General features: G+C 45.7%; 1 protein-coding gene across 11 annotated transcripts in view; it reads left to right on the top strand.

The window, feature by feature from the left end:
• Positions 1-205: 205 nt before the first annotated feature.
• Positions 206-24,393, top strand: part of CTPS2 (CTP synthase 2) — a 130,679-nt gene continuing 106,491 nt past the window's right edge. For 2 of the 11 annotated variants that reach the window (XM_063804168.1, XM_016943624.4), the window contains exons 1-8: positions 265-909; positions 8,452-8,656; positions 12,301-12,471; positions 13,059-13,159; positions 17,930-18,046; positions 18,193-18,276; positions 19,803-19,883; positions 21,835-21,986. In XM_063804168.1, the coding sequence (XP_063660238.1) occupies positions 8,491-8,656; positions 12,301-12,471; positions 13,059-13,159; positions 17,930-18,046; positions 18,193-18,276; positions 19,803-19,883; positions 21,835-21,986 (872 nt within the window). In that variant the 5' untranslated portion in view covers positions 265-909; positions 8,452-8,490. Of the gene's footprint in view, positions 910-1,541; positions 1,746-3,876; positions 3,967-8,451; positions 8,657-12,300; positions 12,472-13,058; positions 13,160-17,929; positions 18,047-18,192; positions 18,277-19,802; positions 19,884-21,834; positions 21,987-24,393 lie in introns of those variants that run through there. The other 9 variants (XM_054676721.2, XM_063804166.1, XM_016943628.4 and 6 more) reach the window with 8 other exon arrangements.

Here is a 24,393-nt window from a genome sequence, read left to right as displayed (position 1 = left end):
TAGCCGAGCGTTTTGGCATCCGCCTGTAATCCCAGCTACTCCGGAGGCTGAGGCAGGGAGAATCGCTTGAACCCGGGAGGCGGAGGTTGCAGTGAGCCCAGATCGCGCCATTGCACTCCAGCCTGGGCAAAAAGGGCGAAACTCCGTCTCAAAAAAAAAAAAAAAAAAAGTCACTCTTGGAAGCCTTAATTGCCTTCCTCCCCTCACTGCACCCCCGCAGCTCTTTGCTGCCGAAGTATTGTTCTAGGGAACCTTACTGGTTCCAACAGACGGGTGGACCTCCCACCAGACTGTGAGCTAGCTCCTCAAAGGCAGGCATTCTCTTTCCTTTTCCTTCTCTCCTGAGCGCTCCTGCAGTTCCTGGGGCGTAGTAGGGGATCCACAAGCGTTTGTGACCAGTGAAGTTCTTTACAAGGGTGAGATCTGCACGGGAGGACCCGAGCGAGGGTCTCGGCTTGCCAGGAAGCCGGGGTTCTCCGGGAAGCGTGGAGTTCACCCGCGCACTCGAAGTGCCTTTGCAAAGTGAGCCACGGGAGGGAGGAGCGGTCCCCGGGCTGGGCGAGGCCTGGGGCCCAGTGCGTCCAGAGCGGAGGGTGACGGGAGCTGCCTGTGCTGGAGGAATCACTTTTTAGGCGCTTGTTTTGGACCATTGCACAAACCCGGGTGCAAACCCCAAGCTCACCAGCGTGAGTCAGCTGGGCCAGCAGCAGGGAGGAGAGGGGAAGGTGGGCGAGGAGGGCGCCGCGCACCCCGAGGCCCGTGTGGGCGGTGGGAAGATCCCGGGGGCGGCTTTGGACAGCCCCGGCAGCGACCCCTTCCCCAGCCCGACAGGTGAGCGCCAGGCCAGCCGCGGGGTGGAGCCCGCCGTGCCCACCGGCCACCCTCCCCGGTGCTACCACCACCGCGCAGGTAACTTCCCTTCTGGGCCTGTCCCAGACCCCCAGGGCCTCGGCGCCCGGGCCATCCCTCGTCCCCAGGGCCTCTCCGCCCTGCACCCCCAGCCCCGGTGCACTTGTGGGGCCGGGCTCCTTTGTCCGCTCTCTGATGGCGCCGGCTCCCTGCCAGCGCTGAGTCGAGTCCGGCCGCCAGCCCCGCGCGTCCCACACCCCGCGCTCGCAGACCTCGGCTGCCGGGTGTGGCGCGGGGACTGGGGAACGCTGGCCCGTGCCCATTGCGGTCGGAGCCTGTTCCGCGCGTCCCCGGGACGCGCTTCTTCCCGCCTCCGCCCGCGCCAGCGCCCGCACCCGGATCCCCACTTCTCCCGGCCCTCGGGAGCCAGGAGAGCCCTGAGATGGCGTTGGCGGAAGTGAAGCCCCGAGCGGGGGTCGGCGAGGCTGGTGATCAGCGCCGGTAACATGGCCTTTCTGTCCTCTCCCCGGTCCCAGTGCACCCCTTAAACAACGACCCCCGCGTTTTCCCCGTACTAGATGGTTAGGGCGCATAGTGCCGAACTACGCTGCTGCTACAGAATAGCTTTTTGGGGGCAACATAGAAAAGAATTGTATGTATGGTTTATATACAACAAAATGTCCGATTTTCAGTGTGCAAATCGACGGGATTTGACAAATTATACACTCCTGTAACCATTATCCCAAAGTGGACATTGACCATTTCCTTCACCCTGCAAAGTTCCCTGGTACCTCCTTTCTGTCAATCCGCCCCAGGCCCCGCACTCAACCCCGGTTCTGATTGTTATCATAGCTTAGCTTTGCCTGTTCTTGAACTTCACAGAACAAGATCATCAGGTAAGTACTCTTTTGTGTCTAACATTACTTTTTAAATGGCCATCACTGAGAAGGTGTCTCTGGGTGCTTCCGGTGCTTTTATTTGCTCTAGGCCTGCCTGGTCTAATGTGGGAGCCACTGGTCACATGTGGTTATTGAATACTGGAAATGAGGCAAAATCCGTACTGAGATGTGCTCTGAGTACAGGCACCTGATTTCTGAAAGCTTAGTACACAAAAAAGATGTCAAATATCTCACTAATACATTCTTACATTGTGCGTTAAAAGTGATAACATTTTTGGCTACATTGGGTTAAATAACATATATTAACATGAACTTCATTTGATTCTTTTTACTTTTTTAATATGGCTACTAGAAACTTAAAATTACGTACCTGGCTGTGTAATATTTTTTATTAGGCAGTGGAGACAGCACAGCTCTACACTGTGCTATCCTATAAACACTTGGTTCTGCTCACTGCATGTAAGAGTAAATGAAAAACTTGTCTTGACACCAGAAACAATCCTCAATGGAGGAAGTGATCTAAAACAGGGCCAGCCTTTCCCTGAACCTTTGAAACTTTGTTAAACTTACTTGTGTGCTTAAAAGAAGTAGAGGGCCGGGCATGGTGGCTCATGCCTGTAATCCCAGCACTTTGGGAGGCCGAGGTGGGCGGATCACGAGGTCAAGAGATCGAGACCATCCTGGACAACATGGTGAAACCCTGTCTCTACTAAAAATACAAAAATTAGCTGGGAATGGTGGCATGCACCTGTAGTCCCAGCTACTTGGGAGGCTGAGGCAGGAGAATTGCTTGAACCCGGGAGGCGGAGGTTGCAGTGAGCCCAGATCGTGTCATTGCACTCCAGCCTGGTGACAGAGCGCGACTCCATCTCAAAACAACAACAACAACAAAGTAGGAAGAATTAGGTGTCCCCTTGGTATTAAGTTGCATTTTTACAAAAGGTCTCTAAAATATCCAAGGTGCTTTAAAAAGGTATCTTGTGTTTCTGAAAAAACAGAAAATGAGCAATTGCTTATGTAGGGGAGGAAAGAGCTGATATCATAAGGGTCACGGCTGACAGCCTTAAACAAGAGACAGATTAACAAGAGAGAAGCATAATAATTTATTGAATCATAGGTTTATGTGACATGGGAGCCTTCAGAAATGAAAACCCCTTAAAGATGCAAGGGAAATGATCTGATTTTATGCTTGGAGTCCATGAAGCAGGGACAGATGAGCTAATGGAAATAGACTGAGTGGGGAAACCCAGCAAAGCCTGTCCACATTCTTCTTGGCCTCTCTGTTGTAGCGTTTCTTCCTCCCCGGTATGGGGTAGGACCTCTTTGGAATGAGGGTCTTAATTTCTTTATGGCCAGCTGTTGTATAGAAAGGTGGTTGAGAGGAAGGTTAGAGTCATATTTTTTGGCTTTATGGCTGGCTTTGGGGGGAAAAGGGTTCTAGTTTCTATGACTTGCCTTGGGGGAGTATGAGGGGTGAGAGACAGGAGGGCAGGAGAAGGTCACAGAGAAACTTTGCTTCTGAGGCCTTCATTTTTGGGTTTTGTTTTCTGAGCCCCAACACATACAACCTAATCACCTAAATATATTAAGACATAACATGGTGTATCTTTGACCAAATTAAGATAGAAATCTGTTTTTTTTTTTTGGAGACAGAGTCTCACTCTGTCACCAGGGTAGAGTGCAATGGCATGATCTTGGCTCATTGCAACCTTCACCTCCTGGGTTCAAGTGATTCTCCTGCCTCAGCCTCCCATGCAGCTCGTGTAGCTGGGACCACAGGCACACGCCACCATGCCCGGCTACTTTTTATATTTTTAGTAGAGACATTGTTTCGCCACGCTGACCAGGATGGTCTTGAACTCCTGACCTCAGGTGATCCGCCCGCCTTGGCCTCCCAAAGTGCTGAGATTACAGGCATGAGCCACCGCACCTGGTCTCTCTTTTTATTTTTGAGACAGGATCTTGCTTTGTCACCCAGGCTGGTGTGCAGTGGCACAATCACTTGGCTAACTGCAGCCTTGACCTCCTGGGCTCAAGCAATCCTCCTGCCTCAGCCTCCCCAGTAGCTGGGACTACAGGTATGTGCCACCACACCTGGCTAATGTTTTATTTTTCTTTTGTAGAGAGGGAGTCTCACTATGTTGACCAGGTTGGTGTCGAACTTCTGACCTCAAGAGATCCTCCCTCCTCAGCCTTCCAAAGTGTTGGGATTACAGATGTGAGCCACAATGCCTGGCATTATTTTTCTTTTTCTGTAACTGTAATTTTATATTGTGGTCTTACTCAGTTGCCCATTTGCCTGCCATGAGTACACAAATGATACTGTTTATGGTCTACTTTCACATACATGGTGAAATTACAAGAGCAGAAGGCCCCTGTACACACTCAAGGGAAAAACAATAGTACTCAAAGTAAAGAAAATCAAGTTATTGGGCTTCCTATAAAACAAAAGGGTTTGAATCAGAAAGCAGCAGAAAAGTCAAATAAATTTTCCTTATGACTGTCAACTTAAAAATCACAAGATCTATAAATTTAGAAAGGAGACTTTCTTTTTTAAAACATTTTCTTTTCTTTTTTTTTTTTTTTTTTTTTGAGACAGAGTCTCACTCTGTTGCCCAGGCTGGAGTGCAGTGGCGTGATCTCAGCTCACTGCAACCTCCGCCTCCCAGGTTCAAGTGATTCTCCTGCCTCAGCCTCTCGAGTAGCTGGGATTACAGGCGCATACTACCATGCTCGGCTAATTTTTTGTTTGTTTGTTTTTTGTTTTTTTTTGAGACAGAGTTTCGCTCTTGTCACCCAGGCTGGAGTGCAATGGTGCGATCTCAGCTCACTGCAACCTCCTCCACCCAGGTTCAAGCAATTATCCTGCCTGAGCCTCCTGAGTAGCTGAGATTACAAGTGCCCACAACCACGCCCGGCTAATTTTTGTATTTTTAGTAGAGATGGGATTTCACCATGTTCGCCAGGCTGGTCTTAAACTGCTGACCTCAGGTGATCCACCCGCCTTGGCCTCCCAAAGTGCTGGGATTACAGGTGTGAGCCACTATGCCCAGCCTAACTTTTGTATTTTTTAGTAGAGACAGGGTTTCATCATGTTGGCCAGGCTGGTCTCAAACTCCTGACCTCAGGTGTTCCGCCTGCCTCAGCCTTCCAAAGTGCTGGGATTACAGGCATGAGCCATTGCACCTGGCCAAAATTTTTCTTACCTTTCGAGTCGGAGTCTCACTCTGTTGCCCAGGCCGGAGTGCAGTGGCACGATCTGGGCTCACTGCAACCTCTGCCTCCCAGGTTCAAGTGATTCTCGTGCTTCAGCCCCGCAAGTAGCTGGGATTACAGGTGCCTGCCACCACACCTGGCTAATTTTTTATTTTTAGTAGAGACAGGGTTTCACCACGTTGGCCAGGCTGGTCTCGAACTCCTGACCTTAAGTGATCTGCCTGCATTGGCTGCCCAAAGTGCTGGGATTATAGGCGTGAGCCACTGTGCCTGGTGACTTTATTTCTTTTCTTTTCTTTCTTTCTTTTTTTTTTTTGAGGCAGAGTCTTGCTCTGTCACCCAGGCTGGAGTGCAGTGGCACGATCTCGGCTCACTGCAACTTCCGCCTCCTGGGTTCAAGCCATTCTCCTGCCTCAGCCTCCCTAGTAGCCGGGATTACAGGTGTGCACCACCACACCCAGCTAATTTTTGTATTTTTAGTAGAGACAGGGTTTCACCGTGTTGGTGAGGCTGGTCTCTAACTCCTGACCTCGTGATCCACCTGCCTCGGCCTCCCAAAGTGCTGGGATTACAGGGGTGAGCCACCACGCCTGGTTTACTTTATTTCTTTGCAGGCTGTAACAGCCTGCAAAGGGGCCATCCCACAGGCTGGGAAGCACACGTTTTAAAGAGACAGGGTCTTGCTATGTTGCCCAGGCTGTTCTCAAACTTCTGGCCTCAAGTGACCCTCCTACCTTGGCCTCCCAAAACCAGAGGCAGGCACTCTGAAGGAGGGTTCAGTTTTATGCTGAACGGGTTGGCTAAATATACATATTCAACAGGTTACAGGAGGAGCTATGAATATTCATGAAGGTGGTCCTGACTCATGTGTATTGAATAAACATGCAAATAGCATATGACCCCTGTTCACTTTAGGGGTGGAGACTTAACATTTAAATGAATTTCAGTTAAGCCCTATGCATCAAAAGATCTTTCCAGGACATGAAGGCACGCAAGTCCACAGCCTCTGTAAACCGGCCAGAGCCAGTCCATGGTTGGTGGTCTTATCAGGAGAAAGTTACTGAAATCAGTCTCTTGTCCAATAAAACCTGTAGTTTTGACTGATGTAACAGGATTCAGTCAGTCAGCATCTGTAAGCTAGATGAGTTGTAATTATTTTAATATTGCTTATTTAAAAACAGTTTTTATTTTTTATTTTTTTGAGACAGAGTCTCACACTGTTGCCCAGGCTGGAGTGCAGTGAGCCACTGCACCTGGCAAGACTTTTTTTTTTAGAGTAATTTTAGGCTCACAGCAAAACTAAGTGGAAAGTACAGAGTTCCCATACACCCTCTCCCCCACCGCTATGCCCAGCCTCCCTGACTATTAACATCCTGCACCTGCAGAGTGGTACATTTGTTATAATCAGTGAACCTACATTGACGCATCATTTTTGCCTAAAGATCATAGGTTTTTGTTTTGTTTTTTTGAGACGGAGTTTCGCTCTCATTGCCCAGGCTGGAGTGCAATGGCCTGATCTCAGCTCACTGCAACCTCTGCCTCCCAGGTTCAAGAGATTCTCTCTTCCTCAGCCTTCAGAGTAGCTGAGATTACAGGCATGCGCCACCACACCTGGCTAATTTTGTATTTTTAGTAGAGACGGGGTTTCTCCATGTTGGTCAGGCTGGTCTTGACCTCCCGACCTCAGGTGATCTGCCCGCCTCGGCCTCCCAAAGTGCTGGGATTGCAGGTGTGAGCCACCGTGCCTGGCGGAAAGTCTGTAGTTTATTTACATCAGGGTTCGCTCTTCCTGTTGTCCATTCTGTGGGTTTGGATAAATGTGTAATGACATGTATCCATCATTACAGTATTATACAGAATAGTTTCATTGCCCTAAAATTCCTTTGTATTGTGACTATTCATCCCTCTCTCCCTCCTACCCGCTGACAACCACTGATCTTTTTACTATCTCTCTAGTTTTGCTTTTTCTAAAATGTCATATAGTTGAAGTCATACAGTATGTATGTTTTTCAGATTGGCTTCTTTCACTTGGTAATATGCACTTGAGATTCCTCCATGTTTTTTCATGGCTTGGTAGCCCATTTTTTTTTAACACCAAATTATATTCCTAGAGATTGTTGTATATTTTCCTCTTTACAGATGAAGGAATAGGCACAGAAAGGATAAATAACTTGCCCAAGGCCGGGCGTGGTGGCTCACGCCTGTGATCCCAGCACTTGGGGAGGCCGAGGTGGGTGGTCACTTGAGACCAGGAGTTCGAGACCAGCCTGGCCAACATGGTGAAATCCCATCTCTACTAAAAATACAAAAATTAGCCCAGCATGGTGGTGCATGCCCGTAATCCCAGCTACTTGGCAGGCTGAGGCATGAGAATCATTTGGACCGGGGAGGTGGAGGTTGCAATGAGCCGAGATTGTGTCACTATACTCCAGCCTGGGCAACAGAGTGAGACCCTGTCTAAAAAAAAAGAAAAAAGAAAAAAAAAAAAAGAACTTGCCCAGGTACAGTTTGTACAGATCAGTCTGACACTGGAGTCTGAGCTCTTAAACATTTTAGCATGCCTGTGAATCCTAGAGAAATTTGGTTTATCATGATGAAGTTTGTTGCATGATAGAGTTGAGGTCTTTGGAAACCCAGGGCAACAGACCTAGGCACTTTGCTTGCAGAAGGTATCTACAACTTTCTGTATAGTGACAACAATAAAAAGCCTAGAAGATAAGACTTTGTTTCAAAAAATTCAAGTATTTAGTTTGGACAGAAAACTGCTGTGTGCTTTTGAAATTTTGGTGAGACGAAGCATGATGGCTCACTTTTGTAATCACAGCATCTTGGGAGGCCAAGGCAAGAGGATTGCTTGAGCCCAGGAGTTTGAGACCAGCCAGGGCATCATAGTAAGAACCTGTCTTTACAAAAATGTTTTAAGAATTAGCTGGGAGACGTGGCACGTGCCTGTAGTCCCAGCTACTCTGGAGCCTGAGGCAAGAGGATTGCTTGAGCCCAGAAGTTCAAGGTTGCAGTGAGCTATGAACATGCCACTGCACTCCAGCCTGGGTGACATAGGGAGACACTGTCTCTTAAAAAAAAAAAAAAATTCTGAGCTAGGTGCGGTGGCTCATGCCTGTTATCCCAGCACTTTGGGAGGCTGAGGCAGGTGGATTGCTTGAGCTCAGGAGTTGGAGACCAGCGTGGGCAACATGGTGAAACTCCGTCTCTACAAAAAAACCACAAAAATTAGCAGGGTGTGGTGGTGCTCACCTATAGTCCCAGTTACTAGGATGCTGAGGTGGGAGGATCGCTTGAACCCAGCGAGCAGAGGTTACAGTGAGCCATGATTGCACCACTCACTGCATTCCAGCCTGGGTGACAGTGAGACTATATCTAAAAAAAAAAAAAAAAAAAAAAAAAATTAATTCTGGTTGAATGCACTGTCTGCTTTACTAGTTTTAAATATTTCTCTTTCCTTATCCATAATTTTATTGCCTTTCAGATTATATCTGGGTGTTGGCACCCAGCCACTATTCTGCCAATGAAGTACATCCTGGTCACGGGTGGGGTCATCTCAGGCATTGGTAAAGGGATCATTGCCAGCAGCATTGGAACGATTCTAAAATCATGTGGACTCCGAGTTACTGCCATAAAAATCGACCCCTATATTAACATCGATGCTGGCACTTTTTCACCTTATGAACACGGTACGAAAGTTAACCACTTCCGCCTTATAGCACTAGGCTCAACTGCATTCTTTCTTCCATTTTGGGTAATTTCTTTAGGATGTAGTTCCAGATTTAGAGTGACTAGATCGTATGCTATGAATATGTGAGTTTTCTCATGGTCATTGATACATTGTTCGTACCTCTGATGACATTCCAAATTAATCATCCCTTTTGGAAACATTGTATCTTTTGCACTACAGATTCTGTTTTATTTTTAACATAAAGGTAGTGTGTTTCTCTTAACATTTCCCACTGCCTGGAGTAACTATTATTAATGGTGACATTTTGATGTATGAGTATATTTGATTTATTTTTAAAATGGCATTAGCCCTTACATGCTATTTTAAAAAAACTTTTTATAAGGCCCAGTGCGGTGGCTCATGCCTGTAATCCCAGCACTTTGGGAGGCCGAGGCAGGTGGATCACAAGGTCAGAAGATCGAGACCATCCTGGCTAACACGGTGAAACCCTGTCTCTACTAAAAATACAAAACATTAGCTGGGCGTGGTGGCACGTGTCTGTAGTCCCATCTACTCAGGAGGCTGAGACAGGAGAATCACTTGAACCTGGCAGGCGGAGGTTGCAGTGAGCCAAGATCGAGCCATTGCACTCCAGCCTGGGCGACAGAGCGAGACTCTGTCTCAAAACAAACAAACAAACAAACAAAAACAACAAAAAACCAACCCCCCAAAAAACCTTTTTATATACAAGCAAAAAAGTGCATAAATCATAAGTGTACAGTTGGATGAATTTTCATTAAATGAACACACTGTGTAACCAGCCCCTGATCAAGAAACAGAAATGTTCATGTCCTGCCGGGCGTGGTGGCTCACGCCTGTAATCCTAGCACTTTGGGAGGCTGAGGCGGGCGGATCACGAGGTCAGGAGATCGAGACCGTCCTGGCTAACACGGTGAAACCCCGTCTCTACTAAAAATACAAAAATTAGCCGGGCGCGGTGGCGAGCGCCTGTAGTCCCAACTACTCGGGAGGCTAAGGTGGGAGAATGGCGTGAACCCGGGAGGCGGAACTTGCAGTGAGCCGAGATTGCGCCACTGCACTCCAGCCTGGGTGACAGAGTGAGACTCCATCTCAAAAAAAAAAAAAAAAAAAAAAAGTTTGTGTCCCTTGTTGCTATCCTGTCTTCCTGTTTTTGTTTTTTGAGACAGGGTCTCACTCTATCGCCCAGGCTGGAGTGCAGTGGCCAAGATCTCGGCTCAATGCAACCTCCACCTCCTGTGCTCAAGTGATCCTCCTGCTTCAGTCCCCTGGGTAGCTGGGATTACAGGTGTGCACCACCACGCCTGGCTAATTTATGTAATTTTTTTATAGAGCTGGGATTTCGCCATGTTACTCAGGCTGGTCTCGACCTCCTGGGCTCAAGCAATCCTCCTACCTCGGCCTCCCAAAGTGGTGGGATTACAGGCATGAGCCACTGCAACAGGCATGAGCCACTGCACCAGGCCTTGAATATTTTGTTTTAAACTTTACTAACCTGAGAATAAAACAAACAAAAAGAGGGTATCTTATTGTTTTAATTTAGAGTTCTTTGATTTTGATTTTGTTTGTGAATGACTTATTCAAGTCTGTGGTAGATTGTATTTTTGCTTCAAAATGTTACCCACCATCCCTCTGTGGAGTACATTTCCCTGCCCTTTGACCTTGGAGTTTGGCCACGTAGGATAGTTAACTTGTCCTGGTTTGTTTGGAACGTTCCTGATTTTAAAACAGAAAGTCCTGTGTCCTGGGAGCCCTCTTAGTCCTGGGCAAACCAAGCAGGTTGGTCACTCTATTTGGCCATGTGATTTATTTTGTCCTATGGGATGTTAGGGAATATTAACATATGCCTTGTTGAAGCAGAAAATGTCAAATGCATCTGTGTGGTTTGGCTCAGTCTGTCTTGTGCTTCTGCCCTCTACCATGAGAACAGCCTGGTTTTCAGAGATTTCTCGTTCAGTCTGGGTCCTGGAATGAGAAGACACGAAGAATAGACTCACAAGTGACTCACAGCCCCCATGTAACATGAGGGAGAAATAAATAAATGTTTTGTAAGTTGCAGAGATTTTGGGGTTGTTTGTTGTGTGGCACCATTGACTAATGCCATGTGTTACACCAAATTTTCTTTGGATTTTTTAATGATTTTTTTTTTTTTTTTTTGAGACAGAGTCTCACTCTGTCACCCAGGCTGGAGTGCAGTGGTGCGACCTCGGCTCACTGCAACCTCCGCCTCCCAGGTTCAAGTGATTCTCCTACCCAGCCTGGCAAACATGGCGAAACTCTGTCTCTATTTAAAAAAATAATAGGCCGGGCACGGTGGCTCACGCCTGTAATCGCAGCATTTTGGGAGGCCGAAGCAGGTGGATCACGAGGTCAGGAGATGGAGACCATCCTGGCCAACATGGTAAAACCCTGTCTGTACTAAAAATACAAAAAAATTAGCTGGGCGTGGTGGTGCACATCTGTAATCCCAGCTACTCAGGAGGCTGAGGCAGGAGAATTGCTTGAACCAGGGAGTCAGAGGTTGCAGTGAGCCGAGATCGCACCACTGCACTCCAGCCTGGCGATAGAGCGAGACCCTGTCTCAAAATAATAATAATAATAATGGTAATACAAAGATTAGCCAGGCGTGGTGGTACATGTCTGTAATCCCAGCTACTTGGGAAGCTGAGACATGAGAATTGCTTGGATCCAGGAGGCGGAGGTTACAGTGAGCTGAGATCACGCCATTGCACTCCAGCCTGGTTGACAGCGAAACTCTGTCTCAAAAAAAAAAAAATTGAAAAAAAAAATTGAAAAAAAAAGTATTGTGATATCAATTTGCTTTTTTCCTTAAAATTAATTTTCTAGACCACAGTTATGTACCTTAGAATGGATAAATAAATTAGGATATAAAAGGCTTCTGATTAAATTTGTAAGTTAATCAACCTTTTTTCCTATGGACATCTAACAGTAGGAATAAATGATAGTTCCCTTAATAGGGGAAAGGTTCAATTCTTACAAGGTGGCTTTAGAAACATACGACTCTCAGTCCATGCCCTGAAGTGACAATAGAGATCTACAGACGTGTCTAGTAGTTAAAGTGGGTGCTCCTCGTGTGACGAAGTCTGCACCTGTCTTTTATGACAGTGCATTGTGCACGTAGCTTATGGCACACACAGGCTTTTTCCCTCACTTTCACCAAGTTGCCTTATGGGTTAGCTGTGGCCTTGCTTTGTCATCTACTGTCTAATTATGGCTTTAATCAAGATGAGAATCAAGTAAAAGTTTCTTATCGCAGTTCCAGAGTCCAGGATACTGATGCTTTGAAGTAAAATGCTGTTTGTTTTTAAAATTTCTGTTTTCATGTCTTTTTTATGCGGCATATGTTGAGTTTGGAAAAGCTAAATCTTGAAGACAGAATTTCAGTAGATTAAAAAAAAACCACAATAGAATACTATAAATAGAATTTTCTGATGCATTTTCTTGGATATAATTGAATTGTTAATATCTCCACCAAAAAGGAGATGGTGATAGAATATGGCTTAGAAATACATCTTTTACCAGCTTTTTAACAAAAATATGTCCATCTTTGAAAAATCTACTGGAAGCAAAGTTTTGATTTTTCCATTGCCTTTTTAATCCTAGGTGAAGTCTTCGTCTTAAATGATGGTGGAGAAGTTGATTTAGACCTTGGAAATTATGAAAGATTTTTGGATATTAATCTTTATAAAGACAACAATATCACCACGGGGAAGATATATCAGCATGTGATCAATAAAGAGAGGCGTGGTGATTACCTGGGGAAAACAGTGCAAGGTATTATATTCCACAGACATTATGGAGCCCTGTGTGCTGAATATCTTTGTGCTGCTCAAAAGTAGAACTGAAGGCCGGGCACGGTGGCTCAGGCCTGTAATCTCAGCACTTTGGGAGGCTGAGGCCAGTGGATCACCTGAGGTCAGGAGTTCGAGACCAGCCTGACCAACATGGTGAAACCCCATCTCTACTAAAAATACAAAAATTAGCCAGGCATGGTGGTGCATGCCTGTAATCCCAGCTATTCGGGAGGCTGAGGCAGGAGAATTGCTCGAACCCAGGAGGCAGAGATTGCAGTGAGCCGAGATCGTGCCACTGCACTCCAGCCTGGGCGACAGAGTGAGACTCCATCTTAAAAAAAAAAAAACAAAACAAAATCAAAAAAACCAAGTAGAACTGAAAATGTCACAGTCCCTGCGCTCTACAAGTTCTAATTCTTTTAAAATTGTTGCGTTTTTTTCTTTTCATTTTCCAAAAATATGTCAGGGTAACTTGCCAGGTGACTTTCAGGTGATTGGGGAGGCCTAAAGCACATTCTTTTCTCATGAGCATGGAATAAACTTTTGTATTAATACTTCCTTCTACAGTTGTCCCTCACATTACTGATGCTGTCCAGGAGTGGGTTATGAATCAAGCCAAGGTGCCGGTGGATGGTAATAAGGAAGAGCCCCAAATATGCGTTATTGAGGCAAGCATAGAACTTTCTTTATAAAATTATATCCTGCTGGGTCTTTGAGCATCTGATCTTCATTTATTTGACAAATACTTACACACGCCCTCCTGAGTGCTGGACACTGGGCTAGGAGGTGGGGTCACAGCAAGAAACAACATAGATGGCTTCTGTCTTTGTGGTCACAAGTGAGTGGGCAAGATTGGCATTAGACAGACAATCACACATACTCCTGGGTGGATGTGCAGTGATCTGCTTGTGGAGACTGATCAGCTGCTGATAAAGTCAATGTGAGGGCCTCTTCTGTGCCGGGGCCTGGGATGGGCACAGTCTCTGCCCTTGGGGAGCTTGCAGACAACCCTGTCTACACACAACAGACTGCATTCTAGTGCATACTATTTGAAAAGTATTTCCGAAGTGCTTTGGAAGTGTAAAGAGACACTGGGTTAGGGAAGTCAGATGGTAGTGGTGATAAGTGATTAGTATCAGCTGTTTAAAGAAAGAAGCTAGTGGCTGCGCGAGGTGGCTCATGCCTGCAATTCTGGCATTTTCAGATGCCAGGGTGGGAGGATTGCTTGAGTCCATGAGTTTGAGACAGCCTGGGCAACATGGCGAAAACCCGTCTCTACAGAAACTACAAAGATTAGCTAGGCATGGTGGTACGCACCTGTAGTCCCAGCTACTTGAGAAGGTGAGATGGGAGGATCTTTTGAGCCCGGGAGGTTGAGGCTGCAGAGAGCCGTGATTGCACCAGCACTTCAGCCTGGGTGATGGAGCCAGACCCTGTCTTAATTAAAAAAAAAAAAAAAAAAAAAAAAAAAAAGTCATATTTGAACTTGCCACTTGTTTACTTCCTTCACCTTGTTCCCTTCCTCTCCACGTGCAGAATGACAATAACATCCATATCCTCCTCCTCTAAATGTCAGTTGGCTTAATTGCCCGGCGAAAGAGCAGAATAATGACCAATTTGGTTCTTAGAGTCAGGCTGCCTCAGTTTGTATTTCTGCAGTGACCCCTGAGCCACGTATAGCTCAGTGATTAAGAGTCTGGAGGCAAACTGTCTGGGTTTGTAGCCTAGCAAGGTCACTTATGGGGAGGAGGGGGTGACCTTGGGCAAGTTTGCTCAACCTCTCTGTGCCTCTTTAACTCATTTAACTCATTTGTAACTCATTGTTTTGAAGATTAAATAAGTCTCTACACTTAGTGCTTAGAATGGTGTCACAGATATAGTAAGTGCTTAAAAATTATTAGCTAGTATTAAGATGCCTGTATGACTTTTGGAAAATTCTCACAGTTTCAACGTCCTCATTTGTAATAATGTAATAATATAATATTGTAATAATAAGATAATAACAGGATTGTTTGGGGATTAAATGCAATGTATCAGAGCACTTTGCAATGTCTGGCATTTAGGAAGTGCTCAGTGAACATAAGTTAGCTATTATTATTCTCATCAATGTAAGTGTTAGCAGATATCATGATATGTAGAAGATCCATTTTGTTAATAGTAGAACTGATAAAGTTACTGGCTATTTATTTTTTATAGATAGGGTCTCGCTATGTTGCCTCGTGCTGGAGTGCAGTAGCTATCCACAGGTGCGATCAAAGCCCACTGCAGCCTCAAACTTCTGGGCTCAACCAATCATCTTGCCTCAGCCTCCCAAGTAGCTGGGACTACAGTGTACCACCACTATGCCTGGCAAATTTTTAATTTTATTTCTTATTCTACCCTTGAATTGACTTGTCTTCACAATGATTAATTTAGCACTTAATATGTACTAGCCCTGATGATAGCTGCTAAGGATGTGAGGTTGAGTGTGATCTGACTCCTGCTCTCCAGGAGCTCATTGGCTGGATTTTAAATTTCATGGAAACAGGGAAACTGACAAACAGAACCCCTTCTCCGTTATAACCCTGATGTTTATATTTGCTTATTGGATACTAGTGGTCAACCATCCTCTTTGGTTGATTGTAAGTTGTGTTCAACAGTTGTGTCTGTGCACCATTTAAGCTTTTGAACAAGGACTGCCAAAGCTGATTTTTAGTTTTAATCATAGAGGAGCTGTTGAAATGTCTTCAAAGCCATTTTTATGAGTGAGACCTCAACTTCTCATACCAGTGGAGCTGACAGGTTTTATTTATATTAGTACGAGTTATCTTGGCATGAACCTGAAATAATTTATGCTTGTCTTAAAGGAATAACAGTTTTCTTTCTTCTTGTTTATTTTCCAAAAAAGAAGACTCAGCCAAGTGTGGTGGTGCAGGTCTGTAGTCCCAGCTACTTGGGAGGCTGAGGCAGGAGGATCATTTATACCCAGGAGTTTGAGGCCGCAGTGAGCCATGATCTCACTACTGCACTCCAGCCTGGGTGGCAGAGCGAGACCCTGTCTCTAAAAAAAATTTAAAAAGGGCCGGGTGTGGTGGCTCACGCCTGTAATCCCAGCACTTTGGGAGGCTGAGGCGGGTGGATCACGAGGTCAGGAGATCGAGGCCATCCTGGCTAACACGGTGAAACCCCGTCTCTACTAAAAATACAAAAAATTAGCCGGGCGTGGTGGTGGGCGCCTATAGTCCCAGCTACTCAGGAGGCTGAGGCAGGGTAATGGTGTGCACCCAGGAGGCGGAGCTTGCAGTGAGCCGACATCGCGCCATTGCACTCCAGCCTGGGCAACAGAGCGAGACTCCGTCTCAAAAATAAATAAATAAATAAATAAATAAATAAATAAATAAAAATAAAAAAAGAAAAAGAAAAAAGACTTTCATTAAAGACAAAGGCAAAAACAACTTTGCACATCTCATACATTTGCTGCTGCTTCCATTTCAGCATAAAGTATTGTTATAGGTGATATTTTCCCTTTTATTTGGGGCAACAGTTAACTTCAAACTATTCCAGTAGTAATATTGAAGGTTTCTGAACACGATAATGTGGGTGACCTAGAGGTGTGGTAATGGGAACTTCTGAATTAGCAGGGAGACTGTAGTACCACTGCTGACCACGTGAGGGCAGAAGCTGATAATGTTTGAAGTTGGCCTCCTTTTGGCATTCACTATTATTGACCCCCCAGAGAATCCCCATCAAAACACAGGATGGAAGCACACGGTTTAGTTTAAGTGCAGACCTCTGTTTTTCCTTAGAAAAAATAAATGATTTTCAAAAATTAGATTTTGGTGCCTTATATTTAGTGGGTACTTACACTCACTTCACCCCTGCCAAGTTCCTGATTGCATGTGATGTTTTCATTTCGTTGAGTTGTTGTTGTCGTTGTTGTTGTTTTTTAAAGAGACAGTGTCTTACTCTGTTCCCTAGGCTGGAGTGCAGTGGTATGATCATGACTCACTGCAGCCTAGACTTCTCCAGGCTCAAGCGATCCTCCCACCTCAGCCTCCTGAGTGGCTGGGACCATAGGCGCTGTGCCGCCATGCCCAGCTAATTTTTTATGTTTTTGTGGAGGCAAGGTCTCACTTTGTTGCCCATGCTGGTCTCAAACTCCTGCGCTCAAGTGATACACCTGCTTCCCAAAGTGTTGGGATTACAGGCGTGAGCCACTGCACCCAGCCCTGGCTTTGGTTCTGCTGTAATTTTGGTAACAGGTACTAGAACACTGTTCCTTAGGGCTTATATTGAATTTCAGGACCTTTCTGTCCTGGCCCGACTACTAAACTAAACCTCCAGTGCTGCATGCAGGGTACTGGGCTCATTCCCTCATGGGGCTTACAGTCTAGTGGGGTAGAGAGCCAGGAAACAAAGACGGAAATCAAATAGAGGCAACTTGTGCTGAATTCCTAGGATGGGTACAGTGCTGTGACAAGGGCTAGTGGGATATAGGCTGCTTTAGGTGGGGGGTCAGAGTCTGCCCTCCAAGGAGGGTCAGAGTCCGCCCTCCAAGGAGGATGCATCTCTCTTGGACTGGAGGATAAAGAGGTTGCTGTAGATGAAGAAGGAGGGTAGGAGGGCTTAAGGAGCAGGAAGGAAGAGCATGGAGTAACCAAGAAGCCAGCGGGGAGGGGACCAGATGGCATTGGAGACTCAGTGCAAGGGCCAGGTCCTGAGAGCCTTTTGTTGGCTGCATTAAGGAGATTTGATGCTAGTTTTTTGTTTTTGTTTTTGTTTTGAGATGGAGTCTCGCTCTGTCGCCCAGGCTGGAGTGCAATGGTGTGATCTCGACTCACTGCAACCTCTGCCTCCTGGGTTCAAGCGATTCTCCTGCCTCAGCCTCCCGAGTAGCTGGGACTACAGGTGTGCGCCACCACGTCCAGCTAATTTTTGTATTTTTAGTAGAGACCCGGTTTCACCATGTTGGCCAGGATGGTCCCGATCTCCTGACCTGTGATCCGCCCGCCTCGGCCTCCCAAAGTGCTGGGATTACAAGCATGAGCCACTGCGCCCGGCCTCATTGTTAGTTTTAATGAAGCAATGGGCTACTGAAGAGTATACACGTGGAGAAATCTTTTTTGAAGTTTTATTTTTTATTTTTATATTTTTTCAGAGAAAGGGTCTCGCTCTGTCATCTAGGCTGGAATGCCGTGGGATGATCATGACTCACTGCAGCCTTGACCTCCTGGGCTCAAGTGATCTTCCTGCCTTGGCCTCCCAAAGCGCTGGGATCATAGGTGTGAGCCGCCACACCCAGCCACAATTTAGTGATTTTGAACGTATTTATAAACCTCTGTGTAACCATCAAACTTTAGTTCTCATGCTCGGTTTATTAAGAACTCTTTTTATTAGCTTGTGTACTGTGGGAGATGCGTGGTCATTTGTGTCTTTTTTTGTTTGTTTTCCATTCCCAGCTGGGAGGCACCATTGGAGACATCGAAGGAATGCCGTTTGTGGAAGCGTTTAGACAATTCCAGTTTAAGGCGAAAAGAGAGAATTTCTGTAATATCCACGTTAGCCTTGTCCCACAGGTGGGCTTTCCAGATAAGTATGTGGACAGCAACTTTGATAAGTTTTCCTATGATATTCTATGTGTCCTGCATTTGAAAGTGGGGCACCATTAATCATCCATAGGAGCTAGTGTCCAGTGTGCTGACGGGACCCCATTTTTTTTCAGCTCAGTGCTACCGGAGAACAAAAAACCAAACCCACCCAAAACAGCGTCCGCGCGCTGAGGGGGTTAGGCCTGTCTCCAGATCTGGTGAGTTGAGGACAGTGGGTAAGTCTATCCTGAAGGTCTCTGGGAGCAGGCCCTTCACTTCTTTTTTTTTTTTTTTTTTTTAATTTGCGACGGAGTCTTGCTCTGTCACCCAGGCTGGAGTGCAGTGGTGCAGTCTTGGCTCATTGCAACCTCCGCCTCCTGGGTTCAAGCGATTCTCCTGTCTCAGCCTCCAGAGTATCTGGACTACAGGCACATGCCACCACACCTGGATAATTTTGGTATTTTTAGTAGAGACAGAGTTTTGTCATGTTGGCTAGGTTGGTCTTGAATTCCTGACCTCAGGTGATCCGCCCGCCTCAGCCTCCCAAAGTGCTTGGGATTACAGCCAAGAGCCACCATGCCTGGCTGCCCTTCACTTCTTTATCTTTATCATCATCTAAGTCCTTTCTCATTCTCAAACGGCTCCTGTGACAATGAGGTTTTTCTATCTGGGAGCCGGAAAAGGCTTATTCCCTTAGCCTCAAGTGTTGCTTCAATCTGTTCTTCCCTAGGCTCTCATTTGATGGGCCACATTGATAGTTGGGCAAGTGTGATGTCCTGTCATTTATATGATTCCTGGATTCTTTATAATGAAGGTGAAACCTTGGGATTTTCCTGTGACCCTGCTATCAATGATAACCCTGTGATGGGTTATCACTGCTCTTTTTTTCTTTTTGAGACGGGGTCTGGCTCTGTTGCCCAGGCTGGAGTGCAGTGGTGTGATCTTGGCTCACTGCAACCTCTGCCTCCTGGGCTGAAGTGATTCTCCCACCTCAGCCTCTTGAGTAGCTGATACTAGAGGTGCACGCTACCACAGCGCACTAATTTTTGTGTGGGGTGTGTGTGTGTGTGTGTGTGTGTGTGTTTGTAGAGACAGGGTTTTGCTATGTTACTGAGGCTGGTCTCAAACTCCTGGGTTCAACCAATCCTCCTGCCTTGGCCTCCTAAAGTGCTGGGATTGCACCACGCCCAGTCCGCTGCTCTTATTTTTAGTCTAAACAGTGATGTGTCCTTATAGCAGGTGATCCAGTCATCACCAGTAGTCTCTGTCAGAGGTTGACAAATAACAGCCCACAACTTGCTTGCCTGTTTTTGTAAGTAAAGTTTTATTGGCATGCAGTCACACCCATTCATTTACATATTGTCTGTAGCTGCTTTCACACTGCACCTCAATTGAGGATCAGGACAGTGACTGTGTCACCTGCAAACCTAAAATATTTCCCATCTGGCCCTTTTGAGAAAAAGTTTGTTAACCCCTATCTAGCTCTTTTCTTGTAGTTAATGAAGCAACACTTGTGAGCCTGGACTCTGTTCACCAGAGACGTCTCGATGTTTCGAGTTCTTACTGATACACTTATGCTGAATTTGATTATACTTATATTAGTGCTCAGACCAATTTCTAATAGTCCAGTGGAATGTCCAAAGTGAACAAGTACATACTTGGCCAAGTTTCTTGTAAAAAGAAATGAATGTGGCATCCTGCTGAAAGTGAATCCTGTTTGCTGAAGCATAACTGGCTTTGACAGATTGTCTGCCGAAGTTCGACGCCCATTGAGATGGCCGTGAAGGAGAAGATTTCTATGTTTTGTCACGTGAACCCTGAACAGGTTGGTGCTGCTCTTTAGATTTTATTGTCTGGCAGGCACTTCTGCTGATGCCAGTGTTTTGTACCTCTTCAATGATCATATTACTTTTCACGGCATTTATGCAAGCACTGGGGAACCCTGATCCAACCATGATTCCCTAGCCCTTAAGTGAGATAGGATGCATGTTTCTTTGCATGATCACTCAACTTATGTCACAAAACCAGGGTGGGCTTTCTTTTCTTGAGACAGAGTGTCACTCTGTCACCCAGGCTGGAGTGCAGTGGCATGATCTCAGCTCACCGCAACCTCTGCCTCCTGGGTTCAAGCAATTCTATTATTTTAGCCTCCTGAGCAGCTGAGATTATAGGCATGCGCCACCACGCCTGGCTAATTTTTTTGTATTTTTAGTAGAGATGGGGTTTCGCCATGTTGGCCAGGCTGGTCTCGAACTCCTGACCTCAGATGATCCGCCCGCCTCAGCCTCCCATAGTGCTGGGATTACAGGCGTGAGCCATCGTGCGCAGTACCAGGGTGGGCGTTTAACTCACAGTCAAACCTCTAGAGAGAGAACCACATGAAGCCTACTTATCATCTCTTTATCTTGTGTTTCCTTCTGGAACACTTACTGCTTTCACTCATTTCTCCTCTCTACCTGTGGCAGCTTAAGTCACCCCAAACACACGAGCACGTTGACATTCGCACTAGCTCTTCTGACTCCATCAGTGGGCTCAGTTGACTTCATTGGTACAGAAACTGTACTGTGATTTGGGCTTAGGTTCTCTGCTCTGTAGGGCTTTCCACCTTGGTGTTCTGATAATTCGCTTTTCTTTTTTCTTTTCTTCTCTCATCTCTGTCTCTTGATTCCAATAAGGCTTGGTTATAAGGGATTGGAGTTGCCTATAGTTTAAAGAGAGTGATATAAATGGTGCTTAGGAAAAGGGTGAGGTTTGGCAGAAATCTTTTCTTCAGATTATAACTCTGGGTTCTCTGAAGTCTAAAAACGATCAAATTGAATTTTGGCATCCTGGAAAATAGTCTGATGGAGAGCCCCCTGCCTGATGCCTCAGAGTCATTGCTGAAGTCTGAACTACTTTGAAAAATGTGATGGCAGATTGAAGGGACACTTCTGCATCTGTATGTTGATATGTTGTCATGCCATTTTGTTTGCGTCCAATCTTTTTTTTTTTTTTTGAGACAGAGTTTCACTATTGTCACCCAGGCTGGAATGCAGTGGTGCACTCTTGGCTCAGTGCAACCTCTGCCTCCTGGGTTCAAGCGATTCTCCTGCCTCAGCCTCCTGAGTAGCTGGGATTATAGGTGTGTGTCACCATGCCTGGCTAATTTTTGTATTTTTAGTAGAGATGGGGTTTCACCATGTTGGCCAGGCTGGTCTTGAACTCCTGACCTCAGATGATCCGCCTGCCTCAGCCTCCAAAAGTGCTGGAATTACAGGCGTGAGCCACCACACCTGACCTGTCCAGTCGTTTTGTGTACAATTCTTTTTTTTTTTTTTTTTTTGAGATACAGTCTTGCTCTGTCACCCAGGCTGGTATGCAATGGTGCGATCTCGACTCACTGCAACCTCCGCCTCCTGGGTTCCAGCGATTCTCCTGCGTCAGCCTCTTGAGTTGCTGGGATTATAGGCACATGTCACCACGCCCAGCTAATTTTTGCATTTTTAATACAGGTGGGATTTCACCATGTTGGTCAGGCTGGTCTCGAACTCCTGACATCAGGTGATCTGCCCGCCTCGGCCTCCCATAGTGCTGGGATTAGTTTTCTAATTAAATGAAGCTAACCTTGTGCAAATTCTGATGCTAGCTTTGGTTGCTGGGTTTTTGTGTGTGCGTGCGTGTGTGTGTGTTATATCAGTGTAAATAAACTGCCAGTCTCTGCTGAATTTTGTCTCATTCTTGTGGTGGCATATTTGAGTAGATCCATCTAAGTATGGTGATTTCTCATCGTCACTTAGGTCATATGTATCCATGATGTTTCTTCCACATACCGAGTTCCTGTGCTTTTGGAGGAACAAGGCATTATGAAATATTTTAAGGAGAGATTGCACCTGCCCATTGGTGATTCTGCAAGTAATTTGCTTTTTAAGTGGAGAAATATGGCTGACAGGTAAGCGAAAGGAATTACTTGTATAATCTTTAATAATTTTTGAGTTTGGGGGTAGAACTAAGACCTACTTGAAAGGGTAAGCGTGTGTATTTGGCATTTTGCGTGTGCACATTTTGGTCTGGATATGTCTAAAGATGGAGCATACTGTTACGGTGCTTTGCTGTATTATTTGAAGATTTCTGGAGCCTTTGATTTTGTTATACATAAACCAAAATGAATTAAAGGAATTCGAATTCTGGAAGGAATGTTTTTTTAACTCTGGAAGGATTTTTATTTATTTGATTTATTTGCTAGTTCATTTTTTAGTTTCTGAATATTTTAAATTTTTGTTTGTTTTCTTTTTTCTTTTTTGAGAGTCTTGCTCTGTCACCCAGGCGGGAGTGCAGTGGCACGATCTCGGCTCACTGCAACCTCCACCTCCTGGGCTCAAGTCATCCTCCCACTTCAGCCTCCTGAGTAGCTGAGACTAGAGGCACACACCACCACACCCGGCTAATATATATTTTTTTTTTTTGTAGAGATGGGATTTTTCTATGTTACCCACGCTGGTCTTGAACTCCTGGGCTCAAGTGATCTGCCCACCTTGGCCTCCCAAAGTGCTGGGATTATAGGCATGAGACACCATGCCTGGCCTTAAACAGTTTTAAACGTCACAGGTTTTTTGTTTTGTTTTGTTTTGCTTGTTTTTAAGATTTGGCTAACTTTTCCTAAAGAAAATCATTTTGGATGGGAACTTTTGGCTATGCTATTTTTGTTTCATCCTGCATTCATTAACTGTTCAGCATAATTATTAAAACTCCTGATGGATTCTAACTTTCAGACAACCATATTAATTTAAGCAAAGTTTCTCTATTTTGAAGTTATATGAAAATTAAGCTGTGTGCAGTGGCACTTACCTGTAGTCTCAGCTACTTGGAAGGCTGAGGTGAGAGGATCACTTGAGCCCAGGAGTTGGAGGCCAGCCTGAGCAACATAGCGAGACCCTGTATCTTAAAAAAAAAAAAAAGGGAAATTAAGTCCCTGTCACTTGTTTTCTTTCTTTTTTTTTTTGAGACGGAGTGTCACTGTGTCGCCCAGGCTGGAGTGCAGTGGTGCGATCTTGGCTCACTACAACCTCTGCCTCCTGGGTTCACGCCATTCTCCTGCCTCAGCCTCCTGAGTAGCTGGGATTACAGGCGCCCGCCACCATGCCCAGCTAATTTTTTGTATTTTTAGTAGAGACGGGGGTTTCACCATGTTTGCCAGGCTGGTCTCGAACTTCTGACCTCAGGCGATTCGCCTGCCTAGGCCTCCCAAAGTGCTGGGGTTACAGGTGTGAGCCACCGCGCCCGGCCCTGTTTTCTTTTACTAAATGTAGTTGAGATGGGACTTCTTGGGCAGCTTAGGTGAGTGCCAGTAGGTGCAGCTGTTACGTATGTAGGTTCTGGACTCAGATCCTGGCCTCTTCTCTTACCAGCTGTGTGAGTTTGGGTGATTACTTAACCTATCTAGGCTTTTTTTCCCTTCTGTATATAATAAGGGGATACCAGTGCCTACCTAGTGGCAATTATGAGAGGAAACCTTAAAGACTTAACATTGAGTCACGTACTATAATAAGTATCGGTTGCTGATGTTGGTAACCATAATTAAAATGATGGTGACAAAATTACTGACCCTTGGTAGATGACTAATCAGACTGAGGCTCTCTTGCTCTTTCATTTACAATTTTAAAAAATGCTTTAGATTTTCTGGGGCAAGTGGAATCAGGAAGGAAGAGCAGTTTCTGAGCTTAGATTCTCTAAAACCCTTGCTCTCTAGAGTGCTTAAAGTGCCAGTCATTTCACAGGAATTTTCTAAGTAGCTTGGGGCTGATACACTTTAAGCACTAGAAGTTTTAATATTTTAACTCTTTTTATTGGAAATAGCTCTAAATTATACTCTATGCGTTTATGCTTTTTTTCTTTTTCTTTTCTTTCTTTTTTTTTTTTTTTTTGACACAGGGTGTTGCTCAGTTGCCCAGGCTGGAGTGCAGTGGTGCAATCTCAGCTCACTGCAGCCTCGACCTCCTGGGCTCAAGCGATCCTCCTGCCTCAGCGTCCCCAGTAGCTGGGACCACAGGTGCGCTACACCACGGCCAACTAATTTTTGTATTTTTAGTAGAGACGGGGTTTTGCCATCTTGCTCAAGTGATCTTCCTGCCTCGGCCTCCCAAAGTGTTGGGAGTACAGGAATGAGCCATGTGCCTGGCGCTTCTGTGCTTTTTAAAGCCACATGTTTGGTCTTTGTATTAGCTTCCTGGGGGCTGCCATAACAATGACCACTAACTGGGCAGCTTAAAAAAACACAACAGTAATTTATTCTCTCACAGTCCTGGAGGTCAGAAGTGCAAAATCAATGCATCCACAGGGTTGGTTCCTTCTAGAGGCTC

Source organism: Pan troglodytes, chromosome X (genome assembly GCF_028858775.2).
Source record: "Pan troglodytes isolate AG18354 chromosome X, NHGRI_mPanTro3-v2.0_pri, whole genome shotgun sequence".
In the NCBI taxonomy this organism is placed as follows: domain Eukaryota; kingdom Metazoa; phylum Chordata; class Mammalia; order Primates; family Hominidae; genus Pan; species Pan troglodytes.
The sequence above is the reverse complement of the archived record's forward strand: the minus strand, read 5'-3'. Positions and strand labels throughout refer to the sequence as shown.